The 13,806-nt window shown below is 44.6% G+C and overlaps 1 protein-coding gene across 5 annotated transcripts in view; it reads right to left on the bottom strand.

The window, feature by feature from the left end:
• The window catches only part of NPHP1 (nephrocystin 1), a 382,880-nt gene that overhangs the window by 86,146 nt on the left and 282,928 nt on the right, over positions 1 to 13,806 (bottom strand). For all 5 annotated transcript variants that reach the window (XM_029594329.1, XM_029594331.1, XM_029594333.1 and 2 more), the window contains 2 exons: positions 9,312 to 9,411; positions 4,093 to 4,205 (listed from right to left, as the gene is read on the bottom strand). In XM_029594329.1, coding sequence (XP_029450189.1) covers positions 4,093 to 4,205; positions 9,312 to 9,411 — 213 coding nt within the window. The remainder of the gene's footprint in view (positions 1 to 4,092; positions 4,206 to 9,311; positions 9,412 to 13,806) is intronic.

The following is a 13,806-nucleotide window of genomic DNA, read 5'->3' as shown; positions in this document are numbered from 1 at the left end:
GATAAATCCTTGTTGCAACAGTTCCACCGTGACCACCCGGAGAAACCCGGTCCTCTCAAGAGGGGCCGTAAAGGGGGGGGTACTGTTGCGGTCCCCACCGCTTCCCTTCTGTTAGGGCCCAGGCCCGCCTACCTCCGCTTCTGGGATCACCGCGTTCTGCCCGCTCCGGGCCCCGGGGGCTTCTCTCACTCCACGTGGCGGCCGCCATTACGTGCCTGCTTCTCGTCAGCCTCGCGCGCGAGGACGTCCCTCTTGAGCGCTCAACTCCCGGAAGCCTGGCCCTGCCCGCGCTGCTGACGTCACGCCCAAGTCCCGATATAACCGGCGCTCAAACTCTCTCTCATCGCCTTGCAACGAGGTTCACAACGCCATAGTTGTTCTTAGTTGCGTTCCTGGTGATCTTCACGTCTGTTTCCGACCCCGGCTTGCTTCTGACTCCGCTTCTGCCTGCTGCCTGCCTCTGACTCCGCTTCTGCCTGCTGCCTGCCTCTGACTCCGGTTTGCCTCTGACTCCGCTTCTGCCTGCTGCCTGCCTCCGACTCCGGTTTGCTTCTGACTTCCGCTTCAGCCTGCAGCCAGCCACTGACCCCGGCCTGCTTCCGACTCCGCTTCAGCCTACATCCTGCTTCAGACTCCGGTTTGCTACAGACTCCGCTTCAGCCTACAGCCTGCTTCAGACTCCGGCTTGCTACAGACTTCGCTTCAGCCTACAGCCTGCTTCAGACTCCGGTTTGCTACAGACTCCGCTGACGCCAGCTGCCCTGCCTTCAGCCGGCCCTCGGCCCTGTGCAGCCGGTCCCCTGCCTTCCGGGTACCTTGGACTTCCTACCCTATCTCTTCACCCTGGTCCCGGTCTACGCCTATCTCAGCCTCTGGACTTTCTGTCTCACTTCCAAGTCCCGAGGACCCGAGACCCTACGGGCTCTTCCCGAGGGGGTCCCTGGTTCCTGGGTGAACCCCTCTGGCCTGTGGCTCCGCCTCCCGGCCTACCCTGCCTCCCTAGGTAGGTCAGCCCAAGGGTCCACTATCTCTCCAGCAGTGTCCAACTGCAACATATAAGAGTGGCAGAAATTTATAAATCCCCCAAGTGTTCTTTCTAAATGGTCTGTTTTCCTGTAATTCGCTCAGTATATAGATATCTCCTGGATTACTTATAAATGTAACAGATATTGATAAATAATATGTGGAATATGAAATTCTTTATTTGATTATGTTACAAATCTGTATGTATTATAATGCTTTGTCGTTATAAATTGTGAAAATTCATAAATAGAAAAAAAGAACAAGAGGGATTAAATGATCAAGCTCCTCCCTCCGAAATAATATGAGGACCCTCAGGTCATCTCCTCAACTGGGATGGGCTCATCAGCATCCCCGACAATATCCACAAGAAGAGGGTCCAGCAAAGGGGGATCCGGTGGATCGGAGGCCGGGGTCCCGGAGAGATCCAAATCCGCACGGCCCGTCCTCCCTCTGGAGGAATCGGAACCCCCAGAAAGCCTAGCTACCTTCACAGGTGGAAGTTCCTCAGCCTGCCACTCAGCTTCGGCCTCCAAAAATGCCTTGTGCATTAAAAGCACAAATTTGGAAGAAAAGAGAAGCTGCCCCTTTAAGGCCCCCCCCCCCCCCCCACAGGGGGGTCAGAGCTCGGAGGGGAGGCAGGCACTGGGAGCCGCTGACTAACAGGGCTCACATTCGGTGGGGAGAGCGGAGACGGGATCTCCCCTCCCCCTGCATCCAGCCCTACACTGGAGCGTGGTGGAGGCAAAATGGCCACCATTCCCATGCTAGTCGGGGACAGGGCAGGCTGAGGCCATCAGAGGTGCAAATTCCTCCCTGTGCCACGGGAGCGCACTGAAAACGACCTGCTGCTGCTCTCCGACGGTCCTTCCCCTCCCGGGAGGCACCATGTACAAAGGCCATCACGGGAGAGCTGCGCCACTGGCTCCCCGCATGCTGAACACGCTAAACCCCGCGGCATACCAGCGGAGAGGGAGCGAGCATGAGGCCGAAAAAATTGGCGAAAATCGCCCCTCCAGAGCCCCGGGAAACCTGTGCATATGGTAGAAAAATAACTAAATTTTTTTTTTTTAAACGCTGACACGCAGTCACCCAGGGGAAGAAACTCCCTTGGGACCTCAATCGCGGCACAGGCAGCCCCCCCCCACCCCCGAGGAATTATGCCATCTCAGGGTGCAAGGGGGAGGGACCGGCCCACCGGTAAATCCCCCTACTCACCGGTAGAAGAAGCGGCTCCGGGAAAACGGCTAACGGGGTATCTAACCCCAGCCGTGCCTCAACCAAGGCCACAGCCTTGGGAGGACTGAGTCTGCTCACCTCCAGAAAGAATAACTACTTTTAAACAGTTTGATTTAGCCACTGGTAAAAACAAACACCATTAGGTCTTATAATTTCTAGTTTGTTTGTTTTCCTTGTTTTCTTTTTTTTTTTTTTTAAAGGATCAGGACCTCAGGTTCTGTCACCCTCATCTGCTGGAGTCAGAGAAATACTGAAGGATCGCAGGTGGCACACCAGTGTAAGAGGTGGGTGCTTTTCAGCTTTTTTCTCTGACTCTATCTGCTGGAAGGGAGACACAACCCAGTGGTCTGGACTGATCCTGGTACGTACAGGGAAAAGGGTTTTGTTAATGTGTTAAGAAAGAAAGAGATGGATTTTGATTATGTTATAAAGAAATGACAAGTTTTAGCAGTGTTTTACAGTATAGATAAAGAGAGAAAGGAGTCAAAGATGATCAAAAATGTTTCAGGCTGAGGGAAGCAGGAGGATGACTTTTTAAACAGAAATAGAAAAAAGGGGTAGGGGTTGGGGAAAAGAGAAGGAGGTCCATATTCAGCCACTGGCAGCCAGCAAAGTTAGCTAGATACATTTATCTGACTCAGATATTCAGCAGAACAAACATGCCACCAAATATACCAGCTATCGCCACCAAATATACCAGCTATATCAAAGTTAGTCAGAAAAGTGTAACTGGATAACTTTAGGACTGCTCTCATGCAGTCCTAAAGTTATTCAGCTGCAGTGGCTACTTTTAATGGTCAAATAGTATTTCAATACTTTTAACAAGAATATATACTATTCTTTTCTATTTCATTTTCTAGAACTATAAAACATATATAATGGCACATACTTGAACAAACCAAATAAAACCCAAAATAAATACTGAATTATATTGATAGAAATAAAACAGACATTCCAGATACCACTAATGCACTTTTTGGGCCAGATTTTCAAAGTCATATATGCACATAAAACCCTGTTTATGCACATACATAGCTGTTTTCAAATTGACCCAGGCTTAGTGCATGTAAAAGTATGTGTGGTATGCGATTTTTATGCAAACTTGAGAAGTGTTCCAAGGGAGGGAGGCAAGTTGGAACTTACATGCATACTTTTGAATTTAAAAAGAATGTTGTAAGTTCACCTTCACAAGTTAAGTCTTTGATACAACAGGATAACTTTGTGCGGGTGAGTTTGTGTGCATACCACAGCAACATGCGTGCAAATTTTCAAAGTGAACTTATGGGCTAAAGTCTACATGTACAATGTACGTACAGGAGGGTAATTTTATAACTGTGCCCAGTGGGGTAAAGAGGTTGATATTCAGTGAGTCAATGAGCACAAAAGTTAAATGGGTATTTTGTAGAATTTAGATGGATAAGTTTCTGCTGAATATACTTAGTTAAAGTTGCCAGGTATCTTTAGGACAGGTATTTTTCTGACCACACTTATCTGGCTAACTTTAGGTGGATAGTGCGGAATATCAGTGCTTGCCGGCTAAAGTTTAATCCCTTTCCCAGAATGCCCCTAGAGCATTTTTATCCAGCTAACGTCTGTACGGATAATGAGTTATCCAGATAAAATTTAGACAGGCAGCAGGGGGAAATTTTTAAATTTCAGTTTTTGTCTGTCTAACTCCAAATGTTATATACCCAAAGCCTTTGAATACCAACCTCAAAAAAGCAAGTGGTATACTACTCTCTCTTAAAAAATGAAAACATGCAACTCTTTTATATAGAAACAATCAACATTATTGCAAAAGGATTATGTAATTATCACAAGAGTGATTCTTACCTGCATTTTGCCTGCTTACTCTCTCTTTCAGGAGTGTATCGCCAAGAATTTTTCGATAAAATACCAACAAATGCATGTTGCACAGACTTCCAATTAAGGTTTCAGGAAGAAGACTAGTCAAGGAAAAATACCAAGCAAATGCCTTTAAATCTCTTATTCGTACTTAAACACATTTACTGCACATGCGTAAAAAGAGTTGGAGAACTTGACATACACTAATATAGACAGTAAAAGCTAAAAATTAACAAATGTCAAAATCCACAGTACAGTTGGAACCTGACTGAGTAGAGACACTTCTGTCAGTTTTCATCCATCCAAACTGTAAATATCAATTTTTTGGCATGAATTTGATGGTCAACTAACTACAAATATGGAAACGATAGACTAACTTGTAATAATTCTCTTCAGAGAAAAAAAGAAAATTGCAACCTGCTGCTAGACATTAAAATTTGAAACAAGGAGTTCAAATGGCATTTAGAGATAGTGCAGTCATGCGTTTAGAATGCCACGTTATCCATTCTCTACATAGCTTGACATCAATAGAAATTTGGCTAAATCTACGTGATACGCTTATTCCCATAGCTCTCTCTTTAGGAAAAAGTGTTTTCTCACATGCTATCAATTTTCTAGTTGAAAAGAATATTGTTTAAGTCATCTAAATCACCTACTCTTTTTTTCATGCTTTGTCACCTTTTCCCACCAACTTCCCTTCCTACCCAGTTTGCTGTTTTCCCATTTCCCTTCAAGGACAATATTACAGTCATGTATCTTTGTACAGGTTGGTGAACTGGAATTCCTTACAATTCTTCGTTTATTTTCTAAGAATCTCAGGCTCATAAAATCTTCTTGATAGCACTTTTCCCCCTTTCCATTTCATTTCTTCCATTCCTGCCTCCTCTTATTCTCTACCACCCTGCTGCTTTTCAGCATAACTCTATCAAAGCAAACTTAATTTTGAACTTGATGTAACAGCAAGCACCAACCACCTATGTATCTTACTTACTATATAGTTAACTTTATCCTTACTGATAATGATTCATAATAGAGGAAAGGAAGAAACTACTTTCAATTGTACTAGTTGAAAAGACTTTGCAAACATATTCTATATCAAGAATATAAGAAATCAGAGAACAGTGCATTTTGCTATAAAATAAGTAGCAAATTAGCAGGGACCTGAAGGACATCCCTGTACAAGGTGAAATTTCTTCTTATCTAATAATTTCCTTTCCTTGAATGCAGATAGATCAGTCCAGATAAACGGTTTATACACACCAACGAGCAGATGGAGACAGAGTTCAAAGGAAAACTTCCAAAGCAGGTACTAGCACCGGCTCTGAGGAGAAAAGAGGTATCTGTACAACCTAGGAGCAAGGATACAGATAGTTCCTTCTTTTGCTCACTGTGTGCCGAGAATGGATATGGGGAGGAGTTGTACCCTTATGGCAAAGAAGGGAACGACAAACCCTTGATGAGAAGTGCTGAAGATAAAGTGAAACAGGTTCCACAGTCATATTCCATTGAGGATAAAAGGAAGACATTGTAAAAGACTTCCCCTGGCTAGAAGATGAAGAATGGGAGCTGTAACTTCATGGATATTCCTCGTTTGGAACTTAAGGACTTTGTGAACCCATTTGGATGAGATCCCTAACAAAGTTTTGGTAGATTCAGGGTGCGGGAAGACACTCAAAAGTAAGGAGCTAGCCCAGGGAAGGTATATCGATTACAAGAAGAAAGTGACACCCGCATCATGGTGACCAATAACAGTACCCAATCAGTCAGGTCTTATTGATGACTTTAGCAGGACAAGCCTACACAAAAATGGAAATACTTCCCGAGCTTCCATATCCCATGGTTCTGGGATGCGATCATCCCCCATTTGAGACTCTATGGAGCCAGCTTATGGCCAGTTGGCCAGCCCAGACTGTGCTGAGATATCTCCTCTGGAAATTGCTCCACAGAATGTTGCATATGTATATTGCATGGAGGTGAAGTCAGTCAGATCGTGGAGACAGCATTAGAGAAGGGAATCCAAAATTCCTCAATGTTTAAAGTCTGGCCAGGACTTTACTGTTTTAATTGTGCATAGTGATGTATCAGAGGGTCCGTTGTTGGTCCAGAATCCCTAACTGTTAGGGAAGTGAATTTGTTTCATTCATTTTGGAGTTTTGCACTTAACTCCTGGAATTTATAGTACACACAAGTTATGTTTAATAACTCAAGTTATGCCCACACTACCCTTTTTTTTACATGGATACTATAAAGTCCGGGAGTTATGTGGGTAACTCCCAATACAAATGAAATGAATGTACATCCCTACTAATTCATTCCCCAAAAAGGATGTAGAAGTTAAACAGGCCCCATTCATAAGTAATACCCTTGATCTGGGCCAGAGGATGTATGGGTTTTGAAGAAAAATATACATGTGGGCCTAGGGGACCCCGCACCGACCCTACCCTCCGCAAAACAAAGAACTGGTCAGTCCCAGTTCAGGATGGGAGCAGGAAATAGGAATGGTGATTTACTTTCCCGGGAGTTAACCCAGATAGAGGCAGATGTTTGACATGACAAGGTCAAGTTGAGGGGGAGGGTGTGTAAAGGAGTGTAAATTAGATACTCTTTAAAAGTCAAGGAACAGGTATTTAACTTAGTTGTTCTTAAGATAGCTGTAAGGGAATCTTGGTTGCAGGGCATTTCCCCTGAGGAGAGGGAAAAGTAAAAAGTCATGGTATAGGTGGCGATGTCCTTTCGTGGATTACAAACTGGCTAAAAGACAGGAAACAGAGAGTAAGATTAAATGTACAATTTTCTCAGTGGAAGAGAGTGGGCAGTGGAGTGCCACAGGGATCTGAATTGGGACCCTTAATTTTCAATATATTTATAAATGATCTGGAAAGAAATACAAGTGAGGTAATCAAATTTGCAGATGATACAAAATTGTTTAGAGTAGTTAAATCACAAGCAGATTATGATAAATTGCAGGAAGACCTTGTGAGACTGGAAAATTGGGCATCGAAATGGCAGATGAAATTTAATGTGGATAAGTGTAAGGTAATGCATATAGGGAAAAATAACCCATGCTATAGTTACACAATGTTAGGTTCCATATTAGGTCCTACCACCCAAGAAAGAAATCTAGGCGTCATATTGGATAACACATTGAAATCGTCGGTTCAATGTGCTGCGGCAGTCATAAAAGCAAACAGAATGTTGGGAATTATTAGGAAGGGAATGGTGAATAAAACGGAAAATGTCATAATGCCTTTGTATTGCTCCATGGTGAGACCCTACCTTGAATACCGTGTACAATTCTGGTCGCCGCAGCTCAAAAATATATAATTGCAATGGAGAAGGTACAGTGAAGGGCGACCAAAATGATAAGGGAATGGAACAGCTCCCCTATGAGGAAAGACTAAAGAGGTTAGGACTTTTAAGCTTGGAGAAGAGATGGTTGAGGGGGGATATGATAGAGGTGTTTAAAATCATGAGAGGTCTAGAACAGGTAGATGTGAATCGGTTATTTAGTCCTTCAGATAATAGAAAGACTAGGGGGCACTCCATGAAGTTAGCATGTGGCACATTTAAAACTAATCAGAGAAACTTCTTCTTCACTCAACGCACAATTAAACACTGGAATTTGTTGCCAGGGGACATGGTTAGTTCAGTTAGTATAGCTGTGTTTAAAAAAGGATTGGATAAGTTCTTGGAGGAGAAGTCCATTACCTGCTATTAAGTTCACTTAGAGAATAGCCACTGCTATTATTAACAACGGTAACATGAAATAGACTTAGTTTTTGGGTACTTGCCAGGTTCTTATGGCCTGGATTGGCCACTGATTGGAAACAGGATGCTGGGCATGATGGACCCTTGGTCTGACCTAGTATGGCATGTTCTTATGTTCTTATGATACGACTCTAGAACCCAGCGGGAAAGAGGAGGCCCCAGAAGAGACCAAAAGAAAGCAAGACTTATGATAAAATAACTTAACTGTAAACTACTGCATTTCTTTCTCCAGCACTGCTGAGGTAATCAGGCTTTTGGTTATTTAATTTGCTTGTAAACAATAGTCTGTAGAAGAATAGCTGGAGTCCAGCCTATTCTGTCCTCCGACAAGCTAAAGACTGCTCATGCTGTGTTACATACACTAACAAAAAAACCTATTGTTACAAAGCTTCTATTAGAGAAAGCTTTATAACAAGCATGCATATATTCATTGAAAATGTTTTTGTTGTAGGCATCCTAAACAGTAAAATGTTTTTATAGTTCAATCCCCAAAGCTGTACACTTGTTCAGTGTAGTGCTGCCATTTTTATTTCATTTCATTTATGATGATGCTGGAATCACACATGTAGCCATTTGCAGCTCTGATATGAACATTCTGATATGTTCTTCCCAAGACAGTCTGGTCGGTAGTATCAGAAAATAGTATCTATGCTTGCTTTATGCTCACTGGGGGCAATTTTCAAAAGGATTTACATGCTTAAAACTAAGTGTTACTCATGTAAATGTATTTTACATGTGTAGGTTTACTTTTGAAAATTGCTACAATATATGCCATTGAATTGTCATTAGATTTTACACATTTAAATGTACTTTAAGCGCATAAATGGGCTTTTGAAAATTGCTATGATAGTATTTTACACTTACACATGTAATTTCTTTGAAAATTACCACCATACAGCCTAATTTTAATTCCCTGGCACGCGCAAACACCGGAGATATGTGCGTGGCTGGTCTGTGCGCATGCCGAGCACATTTTCAAGGCAACCCGGTTACGCACGTATCTCCCGGTATGCACAGAAGAGTCAGATTGGTAATAAGGGGCGGGGCAAGGGCCGGTCGGGACAATGCCATTAGTTGCTTTCCCGGTGAAGCGCACGCCGGCAGCTGGCCAATGTGCCGAACTTATTGCTGCTCCGTCAAGCAGGTAAGTTCAAAAACAAAAAAATATAGGATAGTTAGGTAGGTTTTAGAGGTTGGGACAGAGAAGGGAAAAGGGAGGAAGGGTAGCTAGGGGGTTAGGACCGATCGTGTTGCCGTGTGCTTCAAACAAAATTCTCCCCCCCTTGCACGTGCCGATATGAAATTGGGTGCATATGTGTGCCGGGTAGCCGATTTTATAATATTCGCATGCTATAAAATCAGCGCACATATGGACACCTGCACACGCCTTTTAAAATTTACCCCAAAGTGAATACAAAATCTAAAACAGCCAAACCTACTTTAGCAAGTCACATCTTCTTGAGCCACTGGACCTCAGTTTCACCAAAAGTCGAGGCTGTTTCCTCAGTGTCATCATCTGATGGAAAACCCCACTATTTGCTTAAAAAAAAAAGTATATGATAAGAAAGGAACCCAGATGTAACAGAATATTCTTTCTTAATTCAATTATATGACCTCACAAAAGATGTACCTATATATTCAAATGTTGCCTCTTAGCAACTATAATTATATCATTGATTACACAGCATTCTCTTTATATGACTTTCCCTTAGCTCTCAAGTCTAGTGATACTTACTATAAGCAGTTCTCATCACAGAGCACAAATTGCTTCTTATGCAAGAACAGACTCATCCAGAGTATCGCAGTACAAGCAATTAAAAAGTGGTAGGCATATAATCATTACCACTGAAAGCAAAGGGAATTCTCACTATTCTCCATACATACACCAATGTCTGCCAATTCTTAATGATACTCCTCTTACTTTCTAACAATTACAGATGTAATAAGTAGGAAATAAAACATGAGAGAGTGTGCGTTAAAGAATCTCAATGTATGTTGCAGAATCATTGAGGAACAAGGCCAAAGGCCAAGTGTGTTCAACACTCAAAGATGCACACTGTGGAATGTGTTACTGCACTTACACACCAGCTGTGAAGTGGACTGTTATGTTTGTTTGTTTTTTTTAAACTGCTAATCTTTCTTTTGGTGAAAACTGCCATTATTTAAGAGAAAAGAAGAGTTCAACAGCTTAAACATGAATAATATTTACCTAATTTAAGTCTGACAGTCTAAAGTTAAAAAATGAAAATCAAGTAGAAAATCAAAACAGCAGACTTCCAAAATATTTCTTTGTAATGTACAAATATTAATAATTGTATGTAATGGCCCAGTATGGTACTGGAGCTATCACACTGCTTACTATTTTATAATAGCTTGTATTTCATAGAAAGATCAAAGAAAGATGATGGATGATTCTCTTTTCATAGTGGATAGAAGTTTTGCTTACTGCTTGGGACTTATGCACATATAAAAGCCATAATATGTATCAATATTTTATAGTCAGGGAAGAGAAAAAATATTATATGCACACATCTTTATATCACTTATTAATCCCAAGCAGATTGGTTGATGATTTTAGAAAGTTGCTGTGTTGCATTGTTGTAGGCATCCTAAGCAGTAAAATGTTTTACCGTAGTAGTTAATAATATAAGTACTGCATTGGAATTTCATTTTAATACTAACTTGTTTGAGTTTCAAACCTTTCTTTTGTCATCAACATTATACTGCACATCAGTGATCCATGTGTGCAAAATGAGGATGCAGCAGCAATGGCCACATCTTAGAAGCAAACAAAAGTAGCAGGTATCCATGTTTCATGCAGGTGAAGCTTGCGGACAGCACCTGGGGTTTTTCAGCTAGATCCTCTTTTCATCTTGTTACATTTCTCTCTTACCTTACAAAATCTATTAATACTGTTAGCGCTGTGGACCCTTGAGCTGGGACGAGAGCTGGAACCTCCACCGAGGGTAGGCCCCCAGAGGTCCTCGTCACCTGGAGGCAGTACAGGAAGAGGAGACCCAGCTGGAGCTTCACCTATACCAACCCACGTTCCCCTCAGGTTGAGACCTTGGGTACTGGGGCCAGCAGGACTTAGGCGCGGGTCTCCCAGCGGTGAGAGGTCCAAGAGAAGAAGCAGCGTCAAGGAGTCTGGATCGAGGCTGGTGATGGTCAGGAGAACCATGGACAGTCCAGAAGTCGAGGCAGGGAACGATCAGGTAGAGCGAGGTACCAGGCCGGAGGTCAGGACAGGCAGCGGACACACAGGAACTAGGAAACATGCCAAGGGTCAGGACGGTAAGCAGACAAGCAGAATCAGGAAACCAAGCCGAAGTCGAGACCATGAAGACAATCCGAGGCGCAGGGAACCAGAAACAGGAACAAGTGGAACCACGGGAACAGTTACAAGCAGGAACTCAGGATCAGGAACAAGCAGGAACTCAGGATCAGGAACAAGCAGGAACTCAGGATCAGGAACACTTTAACGCAGCAACAATGCTCTCTATGAGCAGAACCTGTTGCCAATGCAAAGAACAGTGATTTGAGCTGGGCTTAAATAGCCCAAAGAGATGACGTCCTCTTCGGGGGCCGGGCCGAGGTTTCCCGCCGTGGCCCCTTTAAAAAGCGGCAAGTGCCACTCGTGTCTAGGGAGGCGTGTGCAGGGAGGATGTCGGTGGTGTCTGAGGCCGCGTGGAAGGAACGCCGTGGCCAGGGTCAGGACAGGAAAGCCCCATGCTGCTAGAGGAAGAGCCTGGAGTTGGCGCAGGTAAGGGAGCCCGGCTGCGGCAGACCGCAGCTGGGATGCCCAACAGTACACCCCTCACAGAAGGACCAGGCTTGTCGGGGTGTATGTGATGAAACTGTTGGAGGAGGGATTTATCCAGTATATTCGAGGCGGGCTCCCAGGTTTTCTCCTCTGGACCAAAACCCTCCCAGGAGATCAAGTACTCCATGCGTCTGTGGTTGTATCTCACATCCAGTATGTCTCTGACCTAATAAACCTGGTCTTCGTCTGAGGCTACATCTGGGGGTTCAGGTGGCTTGCGGTGGAACGGAGAAAGCACCAATAGTTTCAACAAGGAAACATGAAAGGCATTGTGTATCTTCAGGCTCGATGATAAGTACAGACAATAGGAAACCGGACCCAGGCGTTCGCTTACTGTAAAGGGTCCAATGTATTTGGGTGTCAACCTCATGGAGAGTACTCGAAGACGAATATGGCAAATGCTTACCTACACTCGATCTCCAGGATTAAAGAGCGGGGCTGGACGACGATGTTTGTCAGCACCTTTCTTGGCTGCCTCGGCAGCTCATTGAAAATTAGCCTGAGTGGTGTTCCAGAATGAGTGGAGTTGCTGGGCAGTAAGTTGAGCTGCAGGAGAGGGCACCACCAGCGGTAATGGTAAGGGTGGTGCTGGTTGTCTCCTGAAGACTAGTTGGAAGGGAGAGGCTCCCGTTGCAGAATGGACATGCTGGTTATGGGAAAATTCTGCCCACGGTAATAGAGCAGCCCATTCATCTTGTCTGTCTCCAACGAAGGAACGAAGAAAGGTCTTTAGAGCTCGGTTAGTTTGTTCCACTTGGCCGTTCCCTTAAGGATGAAAGGCGGATGTAGAATCCAATTGGATCCCAAATTTTTTGCATAAGGCTCACCAATACTTCGCTGTAAACTGAGAGCCACCATTGGAGGCTATATGTCGGGGAAGAGCATGGAGGCAGAAGATGTGTTGAGTGAACAACTGAGCGAATTCAGGTGCTGAGGAAGTTTTGGAAGAACAACAAAGTGTGCCATCTTTTAAAACCTGTCGATAGTCACCCAAATGACTTGATTCCCATTGGACGGAGGTAGATCCACCACAAAGTCCGTGGAAATGTGAGTCAATGGTTCTTCGGGTATGGGTGGCGGTTGCAAGAGACCCCAAGGGTGACCTGGCAATGGCTTCTGCTGGGCGCAGGTCGGACAGGAGATGATGTTTGCCCGGACATCACGTTCCATGTGGGGCCACCAGTAGTAGCGGGACAGAAGCTCCAGAATGCGAGCCATGCCGGGATGGCCAGCAGTTAATGAGTCATGCACCCAGGACAGGACCCTCCTACGAAGACGGAGAGGAACGACTGTCTTAACCAGGGGTACAATGTCAGTGGCAGAGAGAAGGACTTTAGCTGGGTCCAAAATGTATTGGGGAACAATGGGTGTGTCCTCTGTTTCAAAAGTCCTGGAGAGGACATCTGCTCTGGCATTCTTTGAGGCTGGGCGGTACCGCAGGATGAAGTTGAATCTGCTGAAAAACAGTGCCCAGCGAGCCTGCCGGGGGTTCAAGCGTTGAGCCTGGCAGAGATATTCCAGGTTCTTGTGGTCGGTATATACTGTGACGGGATGCTAGGCCCCCCCTCTAACGCCATCTTGATCACCAAAAGTTCTTTGTCTTCGATGCTGTAGTTCTTTTCAGCTGGCGTAAATTTACAGGAGAAGTAGGAGCACAGTAGTAGGTCTCCATTGCTAGAGTGCTGTCTGAGGATGGCTCCCACTGCCATTTCCGAGGCATCTACCTCCACCACAAACGGGCGTGAGGGATCAGGGTGGCGGAGGCAGGACTCACGCAGGAAGGCCTGTTTCAATTTCTCGAATGCTCAGAGCACCTCTGGCGGCCAATGGCTGGCATTAAAACCCTTGCTTGTAAGGGCGGTAAGAGGAGCCACCATATGCGAGTACTGGGGGATAAAGTGTCGATAAAAGTTGGCAAAGCCGAGGAAACGCTGGAGAGTGCCGACCCCCGCGGGACGCGGCAAGTCCAAGATACTTGTGACCTTCTCAGGATCCATATGGAAGCTGGTAGTAGACACGATATACCCCAGAAAAGGAAGGGATTCTTGCTCGAAGAGGCACTTCTCAAGCTTGGCAAAGAGGCAGTGTTCACAGAGGCGCTGTAGAACGCG

This window comes from Rhinatrema bivittatum, chromosome 3 (genome assembly GCF_901001135.1).
Source record: "Rhinatrema bivittatum chromosome 3, aRhiBiv1.1, whole genome shotgun sequence".
NCBI lineage: Eukaryota > Metazoa > Chordata > Amphibia > Gymnophiona > Rhinatrematidae > Rhinatrema > Rhinatrema bivittatum.
This window is presented reverse-complemented; position numbering and strand designations above follow the sequence as displayed.